This window comes from Citrus sinensis, chromosome 6 (genome assembly GCF_022201045.2).
Source record: "Citrus sinensis cultivar Valencia sweet orange chromosome 6, DVS_A1.0, whole genome shotgun sequence".
Taxonomy (NCBI): Eukaryota; Viridiplantae; Streptophyta; class Magnoliopsida; order Sapindales; family Rutaceae; genus Citrus; species Citrus sinensis.
Window position 1 is genome coordinate 14270701 of NC_068561.1, and position 24402 is coordinate 14295102.

The window sequence follows — 24402 nt, forward strand, 5'->3', positions numbered from 1 at the left end:
TAGTGGTGAAGTTATGTGTAATGAGTTGTATGAGTGTTTGATGGAGTGGAATATAAATAAAAAGTTGTCTCCTCTAACTATTGATAATTGTTCTGCAAATGATTCTATGATTGATTTGTTGTTAGGGAAATTTTCAACTAGTTCAATGGTTATGGGTGGCAAATTCTTTCACATGCGTTGTTGTGCTCATATATTGAACTTGATAGTTAAGGATGGTTTATCTGTGATTCAAAAAGAAGTTGAAAAAATTAGAGAGAGTGTCCATTACTGGACAGCAACATTTGCTAAAGTTAAAAATTTTGAGGCTACCAAAAAATAATTAGGTGTTAAAGAAACTAAGAACTTAGCACTTGATTGTAAAACTAGTGGAATTTCACTTATTTGATACTTAGTACGGCTTTATTGTATAAAGATGTATTTATTTGTTTAAATAAACGTGATAGAAATTATACATCTTTGCCTAGTGAGTTGGAGTGGAATTTTTCAAAGCTTATGTGTGAGTATTTGAAGACTTTTTTATAAGTTGACAGAACTTTTGTTAGGGACATAATATCCGACATCTAATTTATTTTTTGGGAAGATTTGTAAAATTATATTGTCAATGAATGCATGGTTACAATCATCAATTGAGGGGCTAAAAAAATATGGCCACTAAGATGATCCCAAAGTATGACAATACTAGGATGTTATTCATGGAGTTCTTGCCGTGGGGACTTTGTTAGATCCTAGAAGTAAAATGTTGTTAATTAACTTTTTATTTCCCAAAATCTATAGAGAAAGAGCTAAATCCAAAATTGAAAGAGTGCACAAATTATTTTTTTATTTAGTGCATGAGTATGAAGTAAAGTATTCATCATATACAAACTGAGGGGTTAATAGTTCAGCTAGTTCTCAATATGCTACAACAGAGGATTCTATTATGTTGGACTTAGATGAGATGGCTAATGAGTGGGAATCATTTAGAAATCAGAACTCACAGAATAATCTTTTCAAAACAGAATTGGAGTTTTATCTTGAGGAAAGTACTTTACCTTCAACTAGTCAATTGGATATTTTGTCATGGTGAAAGAATAATCAAGGCAAATATCTCATACTTGCAAAGATTGCGAGAGACTTTTTGGTCATTCTTGTATCAATAGTTGCTTCTGAGTCCGCTTTTAGCACTAGAGGTAGACATTTGAGTTCTCATCGCAATAGACTTCATCCATCTACAGTGGAGGCGTTGGTGTGTACTCAAAATTGGTTTTGGCTTTACTAAAACCTAAAAGGTATGGAAATTTTATTTATTAGACAAAATAATTTAATTTGTTATAGTATCAATTTATCATTAACTAGCTGTTTTGTTTCTTATGTTTATGATTTATGCATGTCTTTTAGATGGAATTCCAGAGGAAGCAATACTTGCTGTAAAACAATTGATTGATGAAAGTTTGATGGGTGAGCTGTGAGCAACAGTGAGTCAAGTGAAGAAGAATAGAAAATGGTGGAGAAAAGTTTAGACTTTAGATTTGTGGTTTGAAATTTGAACTTTGAATTGTAGACTTGTGTTATCAATTTATATTTGTGGCTATTTTATTACTTGAAACATTGAAATTTATGGATTTATATCATTAGATGTGTTATTGCTTAGAAATTTGTATTGTTTATGAATGACCTACAATCTCGATGTGTTATTGCTTGGAAATGTATTAAGATTTTATTTTTAAGAATTTTAAAAACTAATTCATTGATCGAGTTCAAAACCCAGAATCCGAAAACCCTGATTTTTCGGGGTTGAACCCGGCCCGGACCCGGGTGCAAAAAAATCAGGTTTTAATCTGGGTCCGAGAAAAAGAAATGGTGTCCTAGTCCGGAATCGGGAAGGCTAAACCCGGACCCAAATCCAGATTTTGCCATCCCTAAATTGATGATTGATAATGATTTAAATTGATGAATTCGGGAGATGAAAATGAGAGAAAATGGTGGCGACTGTGAATTGGTAATTTAGGAGATGAAAAACAGAGGAAATAGTGGCAGTCGTGTTGAGCTAAAAGCCTAAAATGTAAATAAATATATCCGAGTCCAAGTTCTGGACATACGAATTCAGCTAAACCCGGAACCGAACCTAGATATGTTCAAGTTCCAAAAAATTGATACTAGATCCGCATATTATTTAAATGCAGTATCAGTTGAACCCGACCCGAATCATCTAGGTTTATCCGGGTTTGGGTTATTTTGTCATCCCTATTTATGAGACAAGGGTTGACAGTTTGAAGCAAATGAATGATTATTAAAATCAGTTTACAAAGTATTCACGACAAGTAAAATTGTATCTGCTTCACATCTATATTGGATGTTGTTTGATATATTTAGATTCCAACAACACATTAATTTTTTTTTTTTAACTCAACTTCAATTGTGTATTTATCAATTTACTCGACTGCAGTCTAGAAATTGGACATAATACTCTATGATTTGTATATGACCAAAAATTTCTTGTGAAATATTTATGATGTAAAATCTAAAAAGAAAAGGGAAGGGTAAGATAATGCTCCAAATTCACCATCAATTTTAATTTGTAATAATATGGAAAAATAGTTTTAAAAAATATCTTGTACAATTATCAGAGAACAATCAAAAGACAACCACATTCGGTTGTTAATTACATCAAATGACAACTTTTCCAAAATGTATCTTCACAATGTATTTCCAAATAACAAAGTACGAAGTAGGATCATTGCGATTAACTGGTTTCCATTAATTTATATCATCTTTTGACTCTAACACCATTTCAAACAAAATGAAGAAATAATGATTTTGATGAAAGACTTAACACATTCCATTTTATGTTCTGCTTCTCTATGCTATGCCAACCCAGCTGAATGCCGCCTATTCGACAAGGCATGTCTGCAAGTTCTCTTCCAAAACGCGTGCAGCTATAAAACACCAAAAAATCACGGTACAACATCCAAGTTATACAAGTCAATATTACAAATTTATAGAATGGTCCAGTAAGCATCCAATTTTACTAAATGAAGAAGTATGGTATTAATTACACGATTAAAGTCGAGCAATTTGACAAAAAGTACACTTTGTATTCAGCTACTATATTAACAACCGATCCCATATTTCCCTCTTTTGAAATGGACTGAAAACACATTAAAGACCTGAATTTTCACAGCTCCACATTAAATGAAAATGTAGCCCATAATGTTAATACTAAGCTTAACAGCATCCAAATTATACAAGACAATATTACAATTTTATAGAATGGTCAAGTAAGCATCCAATACTAAATGAAGGAGTGAATCATACAAGGCCAACATTGTTGTTTACAAAATTATCGTCTTCCCTAGACAACCAGGCCTCTCGTGACTCATGCTCTGCATAAAATGCAAGTCAATGCATATTGCATTGTATAAACCAAACGAATTAAAAAAGCTGAACTTTGCTCCAATCTTAAATTTAATATTTAATATATACCCATCAAAAACATGCTATCCGTCAGAAATTAGAAAAAAAAATCAACAAAAAGCACTTATTGTTGTATTCAAAACCCAAAGAGGCATTTTATCGAACACCTGTCGTTCATAATTTCATTAAACTATTTTATAAACAGTTTCTTTTTTTAACTCAATAAAATCTTCAAGAAGTCATTCATAGAATTACTGTATTTAAGAACAACAGAAAAAAAATGAGCCGATTTTAGTTAAAAATTTGCAATCGAGAAAGATACGGCAGTTGCTGTCTTGCTGAGAATGCCGCCAGCTGATAAGAAAGAAATTATGAGGATGAATAAGGGTATTTTCTCTATTTAGTTTGAAAGACTGACAAGGGTAATTTTGCTGAAAGTATATCACGGCCTCCGAAGAGGAAATACAATGACAGTAATAAGTAGAACTTGTGTTGAGTATTCAATGGGGTTCTGACTTAGAGTTGGTAAAATGAGTTGTTGGGTCGTGTTCGTGTCGTGTTAGTTTCGTACCGTGTTAAATTTAGGTCGACTCAAATACGTTTCATTTAATAATTATGTTAAAATATTAAGATTTAAATCCGACGCAGAAAATAAATAAGTTGCTCAATAACTAGTTTAATAGCTACATATTTAATAAATGTTATACACACATATATACACATATCCTAAAATATCACACATTTATACTATAAATTTTTAATTATATATGTAAATAATATTGTATATCAATATCATAAAATATACCTGTGTTTCAATATTCTACAGACTTACACTATTAAAATTCTAAATCTATATAAAATTTTATAAATAAAACACTAAGTATATATCTATCCTTCAAAAAAAATAAAAAGAGATAATCATATTCAATACTTGATTTTTAGTATCAAAAATTTAGAAATTAATTTAAAAAAAGAAAATATAATTGTGTCGTTAGTCGGGTAAATTGGTCAAGAACTCTAACTATAACCCTACACAAAAAAAAATGTATCGAGACCCGGTCCATTTAATAATCGTGTCAAATTTAATGATTCATACCTATTTATTCGTGTGGAGTAATTGAATTGTGTCAAATTTTACCAATTCTAGGCCCTGTAAATTAGAGATTCCATATTTTATATAAGGGTATTTCAGTCCTTACACATCACAAAATAAAATGGGGGTGTAACCAGATAAATACCGACTGGTAAATTCCTGCCCCGATCCGCTCCTTGGCAAATTTCCCGTTCGCTTTCTAAACAGAAGCCATTGTCGGCGATGTGAATATTTCCGGCGACGGGAAAAGTCTCTAGTCGGAAGCATGATGCTTGAACAACCACTTGCACGGTATGCATTTTTCATTCGCTCTTAATTTTTATTGTTCCAATTTTTGGTTGATTTCTCATATATCTAAGATTTCAGTTTCAATTCCAGTAGGCTAGCTTGATTTTGGTGAAAAAATTTGATGATTACCTTTTTATTTTTTAGTTATTTGGTCTGTTTGATTACTGAGAGATAAACTGAGGTTTTGTTTGTGTTTATTGTTTTTGTGTTAATTATCTGTTTGGTTGCCTAGAAAATGGAAAAAAAAAATTGCAAAGATTTGAGTGTTATGCCTTTGTGGCTTTGGATTAATAATTTATACTCTTGGTAGTTAGTTGTTTATGTATTAGTATACTTACATTTCTGTTTTTATTTTCAATGATGATGCAGGAAATGAAAAGAAAATCGAAATATAAAATCTTAGAGAAAATCACATTATACGATAGTGTTTGAGGTACCATGTCAGTCATACAACAAATAAATGATATTATGGCATGTGTGCATTGAATTTGAAAAATCAGCATCCAAGTGGTAGTTATATAAGATTCAACTATACATGTCATTCATGCATTAATTGATTGTATTATCTCTAATGTTTTCTAGAATTCTTCTTATTCATGACGTGAAAGAATGCCATCACATAGCTTTAGTTTTATTGGTGATCTTGTTTCAATTCGTTTTATGGGTTTCTTGTAAGCCAAAGAGAGCGCGAAATGTTGTTTTCATTTTTCGGGTTGCTCAGGAGCTTATTGACCACAAAACTCTTTTGTGAGGATATTATGATGCTAAATATGTATATTTTCTGTGCGCTCAGGTGTGGATGTTTTAATGATCTGGTTGTGGTAAAATTAAGTCGATGACCAAATAAAATCTAGTAGATTTTTATCTTTATTCTTTTTCTTTGAATTTTCTTGAACAAAGGAATGCTGTAATTTATTATCTATCGTTCTTGTTTTCAGATGTTGATATTGTTTGTTTTGAATTTTTTCCATAAGTTTTTTTCAATGAAACCACCTTATAAAGAATCTACCTTTTCTGAGGTGGATGGATTTGGAGGTAGTGATATGAGTGATATCAGTGAGGAAGCTAAGCTTATTTTCCGTTCCTTTAATCATATATCTGATTCATGATAATGTTCACTTGGCTGTTAATTAACAAGAGTTTTATTTTATTCAATGCTTCAGGCTATTACAGAAACTCTCAAATTGGCAATGGATGGTGATTGTTTTATTAATTGTTGGAACGACCACAAGCCAGGTGACATAGGGAAACAGTTTTATTTTATGCAACAACATCCACACTAGATTTTTCTTTCTTGTAAGATAAGTGCTTGAATTATCACTTTTTCAGGTTTGGTGAGATTTTTTAAATTGTTTGTCTTCTACCGGATAATGTGGAAGGAGGGTTTGATGAACCATAAGGTAACTAATGGCTATTCTTTGTAGACTTGGCCTCCCACCTACTGGTTTTGTATTGTATTAATTTTTAGCAGATCTAAGTATGATCTGCTAGCATTTTGGGAAACTTGTTGGTTTAATAGTCCTAGTGTGAATTTTGGCCCTCCATGTGCATTCAAGAAACTGATTTTAATGCATAGAAATCTTTGTATTTTCTGAAGCACATAGTAGAAATTTAACTTTTATGAGGTTTATAGAAAAATTAAACACTTGGCTTACTTCATCATAAAAATTATTTAACTTTGGTGGAGTCTTAGTGTATCTTTCTGCTCTTCTTGATGCAAAAAAGAGGGGGTTTTGATCAATTTCCCCTGTAAGTTTGGTTACAGCTCCTGTAAGTTTTGGTGTGTAGAGATTTTTTTTTTTTTTTTTGTAGGCCTTCATCATAAAATTATTTCTTTAAAATTTATTGATCTCATAAATTATTGATATAGAATTTATTCATCTTATAAAAATCTTCTAACTAGTTTTTGAGATGGAAAATTATTAAACTAGAAACAAAGACGAACACACTATTTGTAATAAAATAAAACTTCAGATACAAATAACAATAGTTTGCTAATTAATAAAAGAATAGCTGGAATAACAGTTTGCTAGTTAATAAGAGAATAGTTAGAATAACAGGAAAGATTGTGATGCTAACGTCTACAGGTCTTTTATACGAAAATTTACTTACTGAAATAGCGGATTTCAAGAAACATAAATTTAAAAAAAAAAATTACTGTAATCTCAAGGAATAGGAAAAAAGAAAAGTGTTATTTTCATTAAAACCAAAATCATGGCTGTTAATAGAGTTTTAGAATGATTATGTGGAATTTGTTTAAAAAAGATAAATAATTAAGGTAGTTTGCTTGGGAAATGATAACAACTCAGGAAACAGTTTATTTTCAAATTATAACATAATTTCTATAAAAAAAATTATTATAATTATTTTCAAATTTTGTACATACATGTAAGGTTATTGATTAGGAAAATATGTTTGTTTTTTAGATGCAAAACAAATATTAACATCTTTTAATATATAAATTATAAACATTTTATTTTTTGAGCCTTTTTTTTATGTGGGTCCCTCGGCAACCGCCTAAGTTGTCTAAGATAAGAGCCTACACTATTTTGGGTAAAATAATTAATATATGCAAAATCCAATAGGAAAGAACAACAATTATTTCTTCTGTCCAAATTCTGCAAAGCCGTTTCTTTCGTCTGCAAACACTACGTGTCAACATGCATCTTGTTGCATGTATCTGACACAAAGAAAGATTCTCGCTCTCTCTGTCATCTCTTCAATACCACCTTTTTAATTCAGATTTCTATTGAACTGTATTGTGCTTGTGGGTTTTCTTTGAATTTGCAGAAGCGAAAATGGAGGAAGCTGGCAGTTCAACTCGAAGAAGGGGCAGAAAGGCTAAAGGTCCATTCTTAGATGGCAAAAAAATTGGTTTACCAGATGGATGGTATTATGAGCAGCGGCCAAGAACCAGTGTCAAGTATATTGGGAAAATTGACCAGGTTGTTTCATCATTCGATTTCTTTTGATCTATTTGGCTTTTCATTGCTTTGAAAGTTGTTATAAAGAATAAAATTTTGCTTTGCATTTTGTTCATATTGCTAGGATTGTGGTGAGAAATCTGAGCTTCCTTTATATATGGGTCTTATATATATAGTGGGTACATTTTGGATTATTCCCTTGTGAAATGACAATCTTCAAGATATCCTCCAAACTATTGTAAACTTCAAATTACCGTATTTTTGTTCAAAATGTAAAGGGAAAAGTGGGGGTGGGTTGGTGAAAAATTTTTGTCTTCTAAACAGAAAGAGGGGTTAACCAGAGTTATACAACAGTTTGGGTGTATTTTGAAGATTGTTATTCCACAATAGCGTAATCCAAAATTTTCCCATTATATATATATATGAAAAAAATTTTGCCTTCTTAACAGAAATGGGGGTAAGTTGAAGTTTACAACAGTTCGGGTTATTCTAAAGATATCCATTTTACGAGGGGATAACCCGAAATTAACCTCTATAGAAGTAGCTATATGCATGACCCTGGAATTTTCTTGAGATTTTTTTAGGTTAGATCACATTATGTTTCTCAAAATGTTTTTATCTGATCCAGGTTATTTTTTCTCTTTTAACTTTGGATTTCTTTAGTATTATACAGGTGGTTAGATTGTTGTGTATACAACAGTTGTTGTTTGGCTAAATTGGAAATTGCCCCTACTAAAGTAAATTTATGGGGTATGCCTTTGCCAGTTGTTAAGCTGCTTTCCAATGATGTACTGATTTTCCCAGTATATTGTTTTTTTAATAAGATTCAGTTTTTTGTTTTTCTTCTGTTTAAGTCCGGCTTTATTGTTTTGAGATTTTTTTTTTCTATTTCTTGCAGATTGTTAAGGTAAGGCTCACTATGTCCTCCCTGAGTGTATGTGGTAGTTTGTTTTTATTTTAATAGAGTCCTGGTAAGACGTTTTGTTCAAAAAGAGAAAACAGAAAACACACACACACAGAGTTTGTAGGTACTTTCATGTTTATTATTGAGGATTTTCCATGTAACTAAGAGATTATTTCTTCAATTTTTCTCCATTGTTGGTCCAAAATTAATTCTGTGGGCATATTTTTGTTATCAAAAAATGATTATGGTAAGGTTATTATTATTTTTTTGATTGTGCTTTCAATTAACAGATCCAATTCCTACATAATTACATATCGAAAGCATATGGGATGAAGGTATATGTAGGTGCCAGTTTGACTGACTGTAAGTGTTTCAAATGTGCAGTTTTATTATGAACCAGGTACTAATAAGCAATTTAGGTCAATTAAAGAAGTTGACAAGCACTTGGAGTCAAAGCAAAAAAAAATTCAGCTGACTACTCCGGCATTACCAGAAAATCATAGGCATAATCCTGAGACACCGCCAGTAGTTGATCTTGCTTGTGTGAGTGAACCTGCTAAATCAAATCTTGGTTTTGGCTTATATTTAATTTGTTGTTTAATTTTTTACTGTGTTTATGCTCGTATGCAGGATTGTGGGAGCAATATACCTAAGAAAAAGAGGAGTATTGCTGCCAAGCAAAGAGGAGAAATCAGTAGAAATGATCATCAGGAGCTTGAGTCTCCACCGGCTATTGACCCCACCAATGTGAGAGTCAAAATCAATAAGCTCAGTTTTGGTTTCTATTTAATTTGTTGCTTAACTATTTATGCATGCATGCAGGATTCTGGTAGCAACCTTCCTAGGAAGAAGAGGAGTATAGATACCAGGAAAAGAAGAGAAATCACATGGGGTTTCGCTGATGCCGAGACTGGTAAGCCGAGGAATCTAGATCTCAATAAAATAAGGTAATTTGGCTTGTGATTTTCACTGATGCCCTTAACAGCTTAACTTACCATAAATCATTTTTTTTTTCTTGTCATTTCTTTTTGTTTCCAATGTGTTAATGAGATAAATCTTGGTGTGTGATATACTCTTTTTTTTTTTAATTGTGTTTTTGCAGCTTGTACTGAGTTCGTCATCATGAAAGAGCAAAAACCATACCAGCCTTGCAAGAGAAATTTTTTAAATTTTGTTTGTGTGGAGATGGGGTGTGTACAATTGGTTATAAGTTCCCTTTTATTAGACAGAATAATTTTATTTTTGCATTATAAACTTTTCTAATGCTGCTGTGTACATATTGATCATGCTGTCTTACCATTGAAACTGGGCGTTAGTCAGTTGTGGCTCTGATCAAAGGCCGATGGAGTTCAAAGAGAGCTCCTAACACCCCATAAAACAGTTATCCTAATAGTTATTTTTATAACACCTACATTTGCTGAAGTTACAATAATACAGTTAATTAAATTCTAAACATACTTTTTGATAATAAAATTAGGTAATTTATAACTTGATAGTCTCGAAATTATTTTGAGTTTATTTCAAAATTTAATTATTTACCAAATTAGGTTTTAAAGATGGGAAGGTTTATAGTTTGCAGGTGAAAAAAAATAATTTTTTTTGGCTAAATTCATAATTTTCTTGTGTAATTTTGTGTGACAACATAACTATAAATACAAAAAATGAGGCTTTATAAGGATTTTGAAGGGGTGTGGAAAGCTCTGCTCTAATTCAGATTTCTTCGTAAATTTAGAAACCGAACAACAAAATCATCTAAAGGAAAGACGATTCATTTGGCCTGCCACCTCCTGTACGGCTATCTGAACACTGTTAATTGTTAAGTCTGAGTAGGCAAATATTAGATATGGTCAATGGGCCGAACGGTACATGACACGATATGGGTACGATACAAGTCCGTACAGTATGGCACGATATGAGCACGTTTTAGTGGGGCATGCGGCATGGTACGGTACGCGCATGGGTTGGGCCAAGCTTAGAATTTTAGGCACACAGCCTTAAAAACACAGCACGATTAGAGATGGACTAAAGAATTGCACGAGAAAAAACTCGCAATAAGCACATTTAATTTTTTAATGAAAATAAACTTAAAATTTTATAATTTTATAAATAACTTGAAATTGAATTTTTTAATATATTTTATTAGTGCAATTTTTCTAAATTCATTTAATTCTTCATTAAAAAATACTATAATTGATTTATGTTTATAATTTATTGAATAAATAATTGATGTTATGATTTTAATAAGTAAAATTATAAATATTCCGATTTATAAATATCTATTAATATTATTATGAACTATAATTTATGACTCTATATAAGTTCAAGTTAACAATTAAGTTAACCCTTAAGAAAAATTTATTATTATTGTTGTTGTTAAGTATTAAAAAAGAATTATAATACCATATGGTCAAACTTAATAATTAATATTGCATTCTCTTACTATTATTAGTTTATTAGTATTGAATATTGACTTGAGTTCTGAATATTTTATTTTATCAAATTTGAATAAAAGCACATGAACCTACAAAAGTACAAAAACTTGAAAAAATACACCAACAACTTGGGATGAGCTCTTAAAAAAATAAAAAAAAAGCCTATTGGGTTTTTTTTTTTTAGGCACGGCCCACGGCATGACATGTGTGGGCACGGCACGTGTGCTGGGTTGGGCCTAAATAAAAAAAATATAAGTACGGCATAAAACACATAGTGGGCATGGCACAACACGAGAATAAGCACACATGGGTCTTTTTTTGATAGGTCGGACCGGCACAACACAACCCATTGGCCATCTCAAGCAATTATGTAGGACGAGTGTCAGAACCATTATTTTAGTTTGAATGGACCAAAATGAAACCATAAATTTGACATAGTGATGACATAAGATTTACGAAATTGAAGAGGTGAGTAGTCAATAGTGAGATTATAATAGATGAACTATAAAGTTTAATAGGTCATAACAAAATTATATGAAATCTAAGGTGGCCAAAAATAAAATTCATATAAAGTAAGTGCGTGGTGATATTTTCATTCCTTGTTTTCAGTAAAGTTACTCTCATGTCTCCGTACATTTAACTGTTGTATAAAATCTTCCTCTAATGCATATACCACTGGTAGATTCAAATAAATTCTTACAATTAGTCAATACATTTTTTTTATGCTTGCTATCTACAAAGAAGGGTGCTTGCACTTGGAATTTTTTTTTTTTTTTTTTTTTTAGCATTCATTAAAGCTAGACTTCTATTTATCACAATAACACTTTTTAACTTATTCTCTTTCATAATAACACTTCAGTCTCTCCAATACCTAGATATAGTTATCCTCCAGCTCTAATTCAAGATATACGCAGCAAACTGAAAATTTCAAGTCAGTTAATGTAACACCAACTATCTCTGGCAATAGCAAATTATATCTATTGATTTTGTATGTGCAAGTGCAATCGAGAAAGCTGCTCGCGAGAAAGCTCGCAATAATTCTATTGTAGAGGGGTGTGTTAAAAATAAATATCCAATACAGTCTGAATCGATATCACTTCTATGCCACTCAATATATTAGTACTTAGCCGATTTTCTCATGACTAAGTTGCATTTACGAACGCCCAACTTATTCTTTCACCTTATATTTTAATTTTTTTAGATTGTTTGTGCTGTAGTTGCATTATGCAAATTTCTATTATTTAAAACATAGAATGTATCTATTGGTCTGACATTGTTCTTCGACATATTAACCAATAAATTGCTCTACACTTTATTAAGATTAGAAAACTACTAACAAATGACTGACCTTAAAGATAATGTGTAGCAGAATGGTTATGGAGCCCATATATCACTATCAATGCCCAGTCATTAGTATTTGTCATTTTTTGACCTTCTAGTTTAAATGGACACTTACGTTTCTTTGCTCGGGTTGCCTTTAGCTGTTTTGACTTGTGACCTCAAGGATGTCTATGCATGTAAGCACCACTCCTTCACATGTGAAAATTATCCTTAGTTTTCTACTATTTACAGTTACATAAGATTTGTTTATCGCAATAACAAGTCTATTTCTCTTTCCAACATCTCGTGTCAATTCAATGAATGCTTCTCCACTTGAAAAAATCTATAAACAAAAAAAATACAACTTACCTAACTAAATAGGAAAATGCTAACTAGCCAAAAGGAAGAAAGAAGACGACAGAAATGGCAGCATGTGTTGCTGTTCCATGCATCCTTCTCTTTCTTCTGTTTGGCCCACGAGAAATATCAAAATAATAATTGAAAAAGAACGCAAAAAATAAGGAAATCTCTTCTTATCGCTAAACATTATCCTCTCCATTTACCAGAGCCACCGCCCAAAGCTCTGTACATCCACATTCGTTCTATTGAAAAGAAAACCGACCATTTTCCGATCAGAGGGCTAACGATCTCTTATCCAAAATAGAAAAAAAAAAAAAAAGAACAAAAGCCACAACCTTGCCGTCAACAGAGCTACCACTACCACACCAACCTATAATGGAGCCAATAGAGCCACTACCACCATGCCAATGCATCACGTAGCCAATAGAGCCACAGTCACCATGCCAAAACTATCATAGCCAAAGGTCCCATTTAACTCTCTTTCTCTCTCACTCGAACATAATCAATCTTTTGTCAAATAATTAAAAATAAAAAATTTAAATTCTCTGATTTATGATAATTTTTGGAATCATTGAGGTATAAATAGTTAAGTAAAATCTGATATATAGTTAAATAATATTTTTCCTTTAGTAAATATTACCGAACTTGGAGACCGGTATTTCATTTTTCTTGATTTATAAATATAATTCATCTTACTATTGTATTATTTCATACAGTCTTCAAACAGAATATCCGTGTTAAAATGTATGACTTAGATGGACATCAATTATTATTATGTTGATTTATTTTCATCATTTATGATGCGTCAAACTAGATCATATGGAGATTTGTTCTTTATTCCCTTGTTGGTGTTTTTCCCTTTTCCATATATGGTTTATCCATAACTTAAGTTTTCAATTTTCTTGTTCCTATAGGAACACTATTTTTACAACACTATAGATGGTAATCCTCGATGGTGCCGTACTTACATTCTTGATCCTACTGATCCATTATTTGATGAAATTAGGGAGGCTTTAATAAAGCAATAAATTGTAGGTGTGCTTTGCAAATCCTCTTTCTCTTCTTTGTTCTTCTTTCCACAACAGACCACACTCCTTCTTTTAACTTCCTTGATCAATAATTGATTTGTATACTAGATTTGTCATGAAATATGGGTCTTATTACTAACATATGCAATATCTTTTTTTTAATTTTGTTTTCATTGAAATGTTCAAATCACGTGATAATGAATTTGAGAAAATCGGATGCATGGGTCTATGAATTTTTATAACTTTAAGTTTGATAGTGTTCACATGTTGCAATTGTAAGGTAGTTTTGCATGACAATCAACCCATCTTCCCTTTACTGTGTAGATTCCATTACTTGTAACATGTTTAATTTAAATGTTGTGAATAAAATAAATAACAAGTTCATATTAAATTTCCAAATGATTAGAAATAGAAGAATATGTGACTATCCAGCTCTTTAAATTTATACATAATAAGAAATAATTTATGATGATTTGTTTTATACATGCTCTGGCTTTAATCTTTATGGGCTACGATCATGTTCTATCTCACTCCTTAGTTCCACATTCCTATCAAGTTACTTCTTACAATGTAATACATCAGTTTTGCATTTTCCATATATGTTACATGTTTTTACTGATGTTATTGTTTATGATTAGGAGTGCAAATATCAATTAATATATCTATTTTGGTTTGTTGCATACTATTTGATTTTAATTTTTTTTTTTAATGCAGAAACCAAATGCCTACTCAAACCTACTATGTTGCTTTCAAAGGATGAAAGTCGAGCATATATGATACTTGGCCTGAATGCCAAAAGCAAGTAAATGGATTCAGAAGTAATGTTTATCAATCTTATGAATCTTTATTGGATGCTAAAACAACATACAATGAGTATAAACAAATGTATGAAAAACTGCCAAAGAGACCTAATACGTTAGAAACTACAAAATCTATCATGGAAACATATGAAAAAAGGGGTGCAAACTTAAGTGCTTACATGTGACAAATCTGTACAAATTGATAAAACCGGAAATGATTGTAGTATTCTGCCTATTTTATCCATTGTATGTTATACTTTAGGAATAATGATTGCAATCTATATTTTGCATAAATGAAAAGATTGTACCCCTTGTTGTGTATAAATAAAATGATTGCTATTTCCATTATGATTTGTGTCATAAGTTCTTTATCTAAAATTGCGACTATATTTATAGCCCTCAAACCATCAATGATTTATGTCATTACAAAAATAACATTTTTCATTAATCCATCACTACAATTTCAAAAATTTAAAACCAAATTTAAAAAAATGATAGAGAAAAAAGACTTAACAAAATACAAGTTAAACATCAGTCACATTGATCCTTATCTTCATTACAATGTTGATGTAGTAATTGTTTGAAATTCCCATTTTGAGATCCTTCATAGGTCATCAAAGGAGAGGAATAATAAGACTGCAAAGCATATAGTGGGACTGATTACTATAATACACAAGAATAAACATCATATTACATTTCAAAAATATTAAAATATAAGTATAAATTAACACATTGTTAACAGCAACTTACTGTATGGCAATAATAAGGAAATGACTAATAAATATTACCTCCACCAATTTGGGATGATATAGAGGTACCTAATCAAATAATAAAATATATGTAAGATCCATATTAAAATTTTAAAACTGATACTTAAAAAATTTAATTCTCATATTGTAGTAGCCTATAGTGTCATTTGGTTGAGATTTCCATGAACAATACTTCTTTCTTCTAATGTCTCCATATGCCTCCATATACTCAACCTTATACTTAGTTACGTATCCTCAAAATAAAAAAAAATTAAAATATAAATTCACAAAATTTATCATGGCAATGTTGCTCTCTTATGTTTAGATTTTATTAGACACATGATAACGCGATGAAGCATTTTCTTATAAATCTTGAAAAATTATGAAAGACAATTAAACTAAAAACAAATGAAATTAAAAAAAAAAGTGTATTCTCATTAAAACACGCCTTTTTTTTTATGCAGCCTTGTTCTTTTGTGCAGATTTCTTAAGAATTGAAGATTATTTCTTTAGATAAGGTGAACGGTCTTTATGATGTGTCATTACTGGATCATTCATTACAATTTCAACATTGTTGCTCTTACAACTTACTTTGCCAGTAATAGTTTTTTCCACACATCCACAATGAATTTGCTTGTTGTTGCTACAACTTGTCATATCTGCAACTTCAGTGAAAGTAGTAAATATCTTGTCATATCTTTCTTAATGTATGGACAAATTCTGCATACCATAACTAACTTTCACCCTACTATAACATCTCCTCACATATATTCCTACACCTTGATAAAATGTATATTTTTAGAAGTAATTCAGTAGGAGTTACGTATTAATACATCAAGGGCATATCTGCAATGAATCCCCCTAAACTGAAACCTTGCACAGATATAGCTAACTTCACACTCAACTTCTTCAGAAATAATCTCAAATATTATTTTCTTTACCTATATGATTAAATGATTTTATATATTGATCTCCACATAATCCAATATATCACAACACATCAGTACAGTTAATTATTGTTTGAATTCTTTAAATTTGAAAATGGTGTACTCCTTTTCAACTTGCTTCTCCATCTCATATTTTGTTACACATATAGTTCTTTTACTGAAACACTTGGAATCTGCTTGCTATTCTAATTTAGTTTTCCTTCTCAATGCATTTTCATATTATTTCACAAACTGCTTTAAATTTATTTTGGAGTCAACTAAACCATCAAAAAATGCATACATACTTCTACTTCGCTGGATTGTTGACATTCTTGCCCAAAATCGTCTTTCAAATAGCATGAAACCCAATGATGCCTTTTATTGTATAAATCATTTAACCAATCATTATCTCATAAATCATATTATGTAAACATGTCATGCCAAGCTTCCTCAAATGCAGTAGAGCTCAGCGAATCATAAACTACCGAAAACAACAAAGAAATAATACCTTCACTTTCTTTAAAAGCCCCTAACTTCTCAGGTATCTTCTTCATTATATGCCATAAACACCATCGATGCCTAGTGGTAAGAAAAATATTTTCAATTTCCTTTTGCATTGGTTTGTCTTGGTCTGTAATGATACCAAGGGGAGGAGAATCAGACATATATGATAGCCACACCTCAAATAACCACATAAATATTTTTGCATCCTCATGTGAAATCAATCTGCATCCTAACAAAGTAAATTGGCCATGATAATTAACTTCGACAAAGGGAGCGAATAACATGTCATACTTTTTGATAAGATATGTAATGTCAAATGTGATGACATTTCCAGAATATTTATAAGCTACCCTACTCCTTGAACTTTTGCCCAAAATACATTCTTTAATTGATTCTGTTCATCCAAATCAATGCTGAAAAAAGCCTTTACATTCTACTTGCTTTTTCTGGAAGTACTTTAAAATCGGTAAGTATCTTTTTCTCCAAGTTGTAATTGCCTTGCTTTGTCAACACGATTTCTACAATTGTTTTTTTTTATAAGAATGAGACATTTTCATGCCGCGCGGCTTCAACAACGGTAAAATTAAAATTTTGGGCAATTTTAATTTCTATACAATCATTCATTTCAATTCGCTTTTTTGCACTTGCACTAATTCTATGGTTGCAAGGGAATTACCTAGCTCTTTTTTTACTCAATCCATAGTTGTGTTGAAGGTTTAAAATTCAAAGAACCCATTTTCCATCTTTATTTTTATTTAGACAATCTCCAATTTTAGCATCACAACCTTTTACATTTAAGTTTCAACTTCAACGTATTAGTAAATTTATTCCATCACTCCCTTTTCTTAATAGTATGCACTTTCGCGAGAAACCCCTCTTGTTTACGATAGGCTTTGTAAAATGCAAACATTTCTTTATAACTATCAAATAACAACCCAAGAGTTTACTCATTTTTTTTATTGCATATTTTCAACTGTATTGTTGGCTCCTATTTCTTGTAACTCTTCAAATGGATGCTCATTTTCTAAATTCTCAATTTCTAAAAAATAATTGACATTTGTATTAAGAATAAGTAATTAAAAATTTTTATAAGATTTTTGTCCAGTAAAAATTTTATCCATTACTTTCTAACGACTTAAATTTAAAAAAAAAATCTAACAATTTAAATAAATCATATCCAGAAACTAATTTTATTTGAATACGATAGGAGAGACAAAGTTACCAAGTAACTAGCAACAATTTCATCATCTGCAAAGATGCCTCTCTTGTTAGTGTGGTCGTCGGCCCTGAATGCAGATCTAGTCGTCGGCACCGAGAATGGAGGCACAATCAAGTAGACACCAGTAGCTAGCTACATACTTGCGAACGTATAGTAAAGCAAAGGAGAGAAGGACAAATGCAGATATCACGTTCGTGCTTGGTGATAAGAATGCTACTAAATGGGCGCTTTTTTATTTATTTATTTGCATTACTTTTGGCTCATTCTTTTATATATTTGCTTTAATAGTTGGGATCCCTCTAACATGTTAGGGTTTTGCCTAATAGTTGTTATGGGTCACAAAAGGAGAGAGAACAGAGAAGGACGCATGAAACAGTAGCACATGCCACCGTTTCTGTTGTCCTTTCTTCCTTATGGCTATTTAGTAGCACTCAACTAAATATTGTATACCATACATGCAAATATAAACCAAAGAAAAAGAACTTGATTAATAATAATATTTTAATAATTATAATATTTTACAAATGTTGTTGAAGCTTCTCGGCATATATATTATAATAATCTTTTTCTTATTATATAAATAATATATTATTACAATTTTAAAATAATATTATGAACTTGATTAATAATAATATTAAGAAAAAGAACTTTATTAATAATATTATTTAATAATTTGTTGTAAAATATCCAACAATTTGTTGCATATATATTTATTTTATTAAATAATATTTTATAATAAATAGAAACATAATATTAAATTTTAAATTATTTTAGATATTATGTAATATAATAATATTAATATTATTAATACATCATATATTTTATTACGATCTATTTAACCCAAAGAATTATAGAAAAATCTTTATAATAAATACAATATATTATTAAAATAAATATAATAATTTACATATTTAAAATTTTTAAATATTTAATATTATTTTAATATACTAGATAAATTATTATATTTATATTTATTAAAAATATTTTTAAATCAATTTTTTAATTACTATATTCATATATTAAAAATTTAAGGATTTTCACGACCATTTTCCTCCTCTTAAGAATGTTCCCTAATCTTAATAATGTAGCTGTTCTTTGCCTCTACTTAAATTCTGAGGCATACAGAAAGCTAAAGAGCCCCAGATCCACGAGTTAGGATGAATGAAAGTAAAGAAGGTCACTGGACCATCTGGGTAAAAGCTTTTCTCAAATAAAATAAAATCTTTTGAATGATTCTAAACCGAAAAGCAGACTCTTAGCAATTCATATCTCTGCCGGAACAAGATAACTAGAGTCACTACAGCATTCCAATCAAAACCTAGCTAAAGCTGATGAATTGGACTAATGGTTTTCTAATTAATTCACAGAAGAGAATTGCATTTTAAAGCAAAAATAATAATAACTGAATTTTAAAACAAAAATAATAATAATAAGGAAATTGGCAATATATTCATGACGCTACCTGTATATTTCTTGCAGTAGAAGGCAAAATAGAACAGGTTTAGGTAACACCATCGAGCTTGCATTTCAACCAGTTCAAGCAAGTAGTAAACACCATTACAGTAATTATAGATAAATATCTATAGCAGAATTCCAGGCATACTGCCAGTGGGAACCTGTTCAGACATAGAAGATTACTTTAACGACACAAAATTCAAACCAAAAGGCCAGACCACGTACAGCATTGCCAATTGTGTATTACTGATGTCCTCAACGGCCATTGGACTCAGAGAGCCTCGGCCTGCACCCCATCTGCTCAAGAAACTTGGTAAGACGCAAGTGCTTTGCAGACCATTGCTCAGCCAGTTTCTGCTCCTTGGCTTCAGCATCCCTTCTTAGTCCAGCAATCTGTTCCCTGTATTCTGCTTCGATCCTATCCAAAGTAGCCCTCTGCTCATCCCTAAGAGCTTTCATCTTAGCCTCTATCTCCTCCATTTTCTCCCTCCTCCGGCATGCTTTCTCTGATTCCAGCTGCAACTCTACCCTTCTCAATCTCCATGCTGCTTCTTTCTTATGTGCTGCCCAAGCACGGTGCCCTTCTTCCAACTCTCTACAGCACTCCATCAGCTCAGATACCAGCAGGTTCTCTCCACATATAGGGACAGAGCCATGTGGCGGCATATTTCCTAGAACAAGGGTGTTATCTGACCCTCTCTCAGGCTGCAGCCATGGGATTGGAGGAGCTGCTGCAACTGTTGAGGGAGAAAGACTCAGGGTTACAGAAGGAGATGGTGGCCTGATATTGGAACTCGAATTTGAAAGCCATGGGGGAAGCAGATTTGGAGGGGTAGCTGGGTCAGTATGAAGAAAACCTCCGTTAGAAGTGGCCATGACAAATGAATGGTTGTTCACTAGCTTCTCTGCAAAAGTCTCTAGAATCTGATCGTACTTGTGCTCATCAATTGGATCAACTATTCTTATGGAATCCTTTTGTTCTCTCTGCTGCTTCTCTTTGAACACTTCCCACCACTTGCCCAGTCTCTTAGCAGTTCGACCGGGGACTTCAGCTGCAATTTTCTTCCACTTGTTGCCGTGTTTTGCTTGGAGATGGATGACAAGATTCTGCTCCTCGTCAGTAAGGGATCCTTTCTTGATGCCTGGTTTGAGGTAGTTCTTCCACCTTTCTAAGCAAGATTTTGCATCCCTGTTTAGGGGTGTGTTCATGCGCTGTGATACAAAACTCCACTCCTTCGGGCCATATTGTTTCACATATGCACGTAATAAAGCATCCTCTTCAGCTCTCCAACGCTGTCTCTCCTTCATTTCCAGGAGTAAACAACACTGTCCATTGCGTAAAATTCTTCATACTGTATCTGAAATATAGTCAAAGATCAAGATATTACTGTTATGTGAGTAGTCTACAACCATTAATATATACATAACCCTACAGAAAAGACTTGAAGAAAATAAGTTCACCCAACAATCGAATACAATTAACTTAGTAGCAGTGAAAAACAGAAAGAGAAGTAACAAAATGTTAATGTGTAATAAGCTAAATGAACAAACAATATTATTTTTGCAATGGACTCCTTAATGAGAAAAAGGATCCAGCCAAGACGTAAAACCTTAAAATTGAAGGGACAAATGCCATGCCATGCTCCCTGTACCTAGTCAAATGATCTCCATTACAGCTGAGAAATGATTCTCAGACCTCAATCATTTGTGAACAAACATGCAGAAAGTTAATCAGCAACACCAGAACAGCCTCAAATGCTAGTTATCTTTCAATCAAATTGTTAAAACAAGTAACAAATGATGTAGAGAAATAAACTATTTTCGTCACACTGCGACAAAACAGCACGTCAAGCAATTGGCTCGAGTTTAATATTAAAATTCCAACTAATCCAATAAGAAACTTAAAATCCACCAAAGCCATAGAAGGAAATTTAGAAACAAGTTCAGATGAGAAAGAAGATCCTCTGTTTCAAAGAGTCTAGCACAAAATTAAGGCTACATAGATTAGAGACAGTAAATGAAAATGCAGATGCGCATTATGACTTTCTGTACATGTTCGAATCAATATTGGTCCATATACCGAAACAACATGGTATCAATTAAACTCAACTTCATCGAATCAGAAACAAACTGATAAGAGGTCATTCCAGAATTGCAAAAAGGATCTCTTTCATACAACATGATTCCAGGGCTAGATCTAAAAACTGGTAACATTTAACAAACCCCGAAAGTAATATCTTTGGTTGCTGAATTAATTAATAATCCCACAAGAAAAAAAACACGTGCTTTCAAGAATTTTGTAATAATCAAATCCAGGTACGGTACAGCACCATGATGCATAAATCACGACAACTTTTCCAAAGAGTTGTTTAAAGAAATCAAAAATCCGAAATCAAAAATAAAAAGCATTAAGTAAGAATTTGTAGAAAAAAAAAAAGCTTTCCCTGAAAGTAATGATAGATGTGACTTTTTTACTCTAACTGAAAAAAAAAAAAAAAAAAAAAGCCCAGTTTCCATAATCACACAACAACCACGAATATGGGTGAGAATCAAACCCAAAAGAATCTCAAAATTTTTACATTTTTCTAGCAACCAAACATAGACATTTTTCGAAAAAGAAAAAAGAATTCTTTAAGCACAAAACTTATATATAACAGTATATCACAAACCAAAGAAACATTATAGAAAAACAAAGCTTACATTTCTTAACTTCAAGTGTTAAAAAACCCAACTTGTTCTTCTTTGCACATCCGGCAACCTTAGCTTCTTCAATGAAACAGAAAGCAAGAGAGAAAGAAAGAAAAAACAAACAAACAAACGAAACTGCTGAGAGCAGGAAAAGTAGAGCACAAACAAAACCCAGAGTAGGCAATAAAGGCAGGACCAAAATGCAAATAAATAAGAACCAGTAAAATTTTTTTTTTTTTTAAGGAGGTAACAGTGTAACGGACAATGAGACAAGAGTGAATATTAAAACAAGGAAATCTGACAAAGGGGAGTAAAAAGAGTGCACGCGAATGGCAAGGAAGAAAAGGCCACCAAAAAAAAAAGGGGAAAAATAAGAGATGACGTGGTTTAGGGAATGTTATTTCGTCAGCTTAGCCGGAACTTTATACGCGGGCCATCCTCCAGTGCAGCGGCCGTCTCTCATGCAGCGGCTTTTACTACCTAAATAATTATTAAACAAAACATAAAATTAAATATAAATAATTATTATAAAAAAATGTTGAATGGTACAAAAATATTTTCATAAATTTTATTTTAAACATAATATGATAAATTGTGAACAAAATTTCAAAATAATCAATTTCTTATACTTCTAGTTAAATGTCAATATGTTGGGCGGTTGTTTCAAGTTAGTTCCATCAACATCTTATTTTTGTTAAATTTTTTTCCTTCATGAGTTCCAAAATTTCAACTAATCAATCACTTGTTTTATATAGGTTTCAAATTTTTATTTTTTAATTAAATTCTAGCGTTATAGATAAGCCTATAATTTTAGTTAAAATTTCTCTTTTTTTGGTTTTAATGCTCTAATTAATTAATCACTAGTATTGAATTTTATGTTCCTATTTTTTGTCAAATTCCAACGAGCTTAACCACTAGTTGTGGGTTTCATGTTCTTATTTATTGAACAAATTTCCATATTATAGATACGTTCTCTAGTTTTAGATAAAACTTAAGTTTCAACTAATTTAATGATCAATTTTGGGTTTCAATTCTATTTTTCTTTTAAAATTCCACATCATGGATAAGTATCTAATTATGGTTAAACTTTTTCATTTTATATTTAACATTTTTAACTAATTCACAACTAGTTTTGAGTTTTATGTTCTTATTTTTTTTGTCAGATTCTATTATAAATAAGTCTTTAGTTTTAGTTAAATTTTCTTATATATACGCTCTAAAATTCTAACTAATTAACCATCAATTTTAGTTTCCATGTTTTCCCCTTTTTTTTGTCAAATTTCAACATTTTATGTTGATGTTTCAATTTTTTATTCTTATTTTAAAAATAACAATAATATTGAGAGGGTGAAACATATTTGAAACTCCTTTTATATTATAAAATATCAATTTCCTAAAAATAATGAAAAATATTATTATGATCTCCAATCTTTTTCATCTTTATTTAGATTATGATAAATATACAAAGAGTACAAACTTAGTTAATCTTTTTTTTTTTTGACAGAAAACTTAATTAATCTATTTTTATTGAGACTTTTTTTTTGAATCACTTGACTTTAGAAGATTTTTTAAACTTAATTTTATTTATAATTAATTTTTTTTTATCTTTATGGATGTTATGTCCATTTTATAATTTGAATTAGCCGTACTTATTTATTATCATAGATCAATCATATCAATAATAATTTTTTCAATTCTCATAAATTTTTTTATCCATTTATTACTAATGTTATTATTTATTTTTACTGTCTCAAATGGTAAATTAACCAATGGCATTTTTGTGATACAAATTTTTTATAAAACTGTGTGTTCAAAATAATTTTTAAAGTGCAAATATTTCCACCTAATTGAAAAACTAAGCTTTGATGTAATTTAATCTATTAAATAAACAACTAATAAATTGATTATTTTAAATTATACTTATATTTATACTTTAATTATCTTTTGTTTAAAACTTTTTAACACAATTTTATTTTACAATTAATTTAACCAATAAAATTTATTTAATTTTCTTTTTAATAAGTTTTGTTTAATTAAAATATTTTCATTAATCTGCTTAAATTAGTTTTGAATTTTAAATTTTACTTTTAAAAAAATGAAAACAAAGCGATTGGAATCATTTATCGACAACCCTTGACAACCTGAAGATCACCTCATTTTGGTCGATAAATTGCACAGAAATGCTCAAAAACTACTGAGCAATATCATGGATAAATTTATTTGGCGTAAAAATTTGTCATTTCATCGATGGTGAAGCTACAGGCACTAGTTGTGCAGCAGCAGCAACAGTCTAGCGGCAGTCCGACGGTGTACCGGTAA

The 24402-nt window shown here is 31.0% G+C and overlaps 2 protein-coding genes and 2 long non-coding RNA genes across 8 annotated transcripts; 2 read left to right on the forward strand and 2 right to left on the reverse strand.

The window, feature by feature from the left end:
* Nucleotides 1–4618: 4618 nt before the first annotated feature.
* LOC102618715 (uncharacterized) lies at nt 4619–9888 on the forward strand. 2 transcript variants are annotated; one of them, XM_006480764.4, is made up of 9 exons: nt 4634–4777; nt 5144–5207; nt 5938–6010; nt 6104–6174; nt 7565–7719; nt 8987–9145; nt 9233–9349; nt 9425–9549; nt 9705–9888. In XM_006480764.4, exons 5-9 carry the CDS (start codon nt 7573–7575, stop codon nt 9712–9714), a joined length of 558 nt encoding a protein of 185 aa, XP_006480827.1. In that variant the 5' UTR covers nt 4634–4777; nt 5144–5207; nt 5938–6010; nt 6104–6174; nt 7565–7572; the 3' UTR covers nt 9715–9888. The 2 variants fall into 2 exon arrangements, with proteins under 2 accessions (XP_006480826.1, XP_006480827.1); XM_006480763.4 differs by lacking the exon at nt 5144–5207 and having other exon boundaries at nt 4619–4777.
* Nucleotides 9889–12430: 2542 nt separating this feature from the next.
* On the forward strand, nt 12431–14890 carry LOC107177403 (uncharacterized). The gene is made up of 2 exons (XR_001508488.3): nt 12431–13178; nt 14457–14890. It is a non-coding gene; the product is annotated as an uncharacterized LOC107177403 (long non-coding RNA).
* A 101-nt stretch (nt 14891–14991) lies between these two features.
* Nucleotides 14992–18313, reverse strand: LOC112498598 (uncharacterized). 3 transcript variants are annotated; one of them, XR_008055608.1, is made up of 5 exons: nt 17944–18313; nt 16726–16848; nt 15883–15956; nt 15293–15360; nt 14992–15178 (listed from the first exon to the last, which is right to left on the reverse strand). It is a non-coding gene; the product is annotated as an uncharacterized LOC112498598 (long non-coding RNA). The 3 variants fall into 3 exon arrangements; XR_008055607.1 differs by having other exon boundaries at nt 15883–15950; nt 17944–18312; XR_003065923.2 differs by having other exon boundaries at nt 15025–15178; nt 15331–15360; nt 15883–15950; nt 17944–18310.
* A 1074-nt stretch (nt 18314–19387) lies between these two features.
* On the reverse strand, nt 19388–22399 carry LOC102619220 (transcription factor AS1). 2 transcript variants are annotated; one of them, XM_006480766.4, is made up of 3 exons: nt 22096–22399; nt 21006–21091; nt 19388–20753 (listed from the first exon to the last, which is right to left on the reverse strand). In XM_006480766.4, exon 3 carries the CDS (start codon nt 20701–20703, stop codon nt 19651–19653), a length of 1053 nt encoding a protein of 350 aa, XP_006480829.1. In that variant the 5' UTR covers nt 20704–20753; nt 21006–21091; nt 22096–22399; the 3' UTR covers nt 19388–19650. The 2 variants fall into 2 exon arrangements, with proteins under 2 accessions (XP_006480829.1, XP_006480828.1); XM_006480765.4 differs by lacking the exon at nt 21006–21091 and having other exon boundaries at nt 22096–22397.
* Between the last annotated feature and the right edge of the window lie 2003 nt (nt 22400–24402).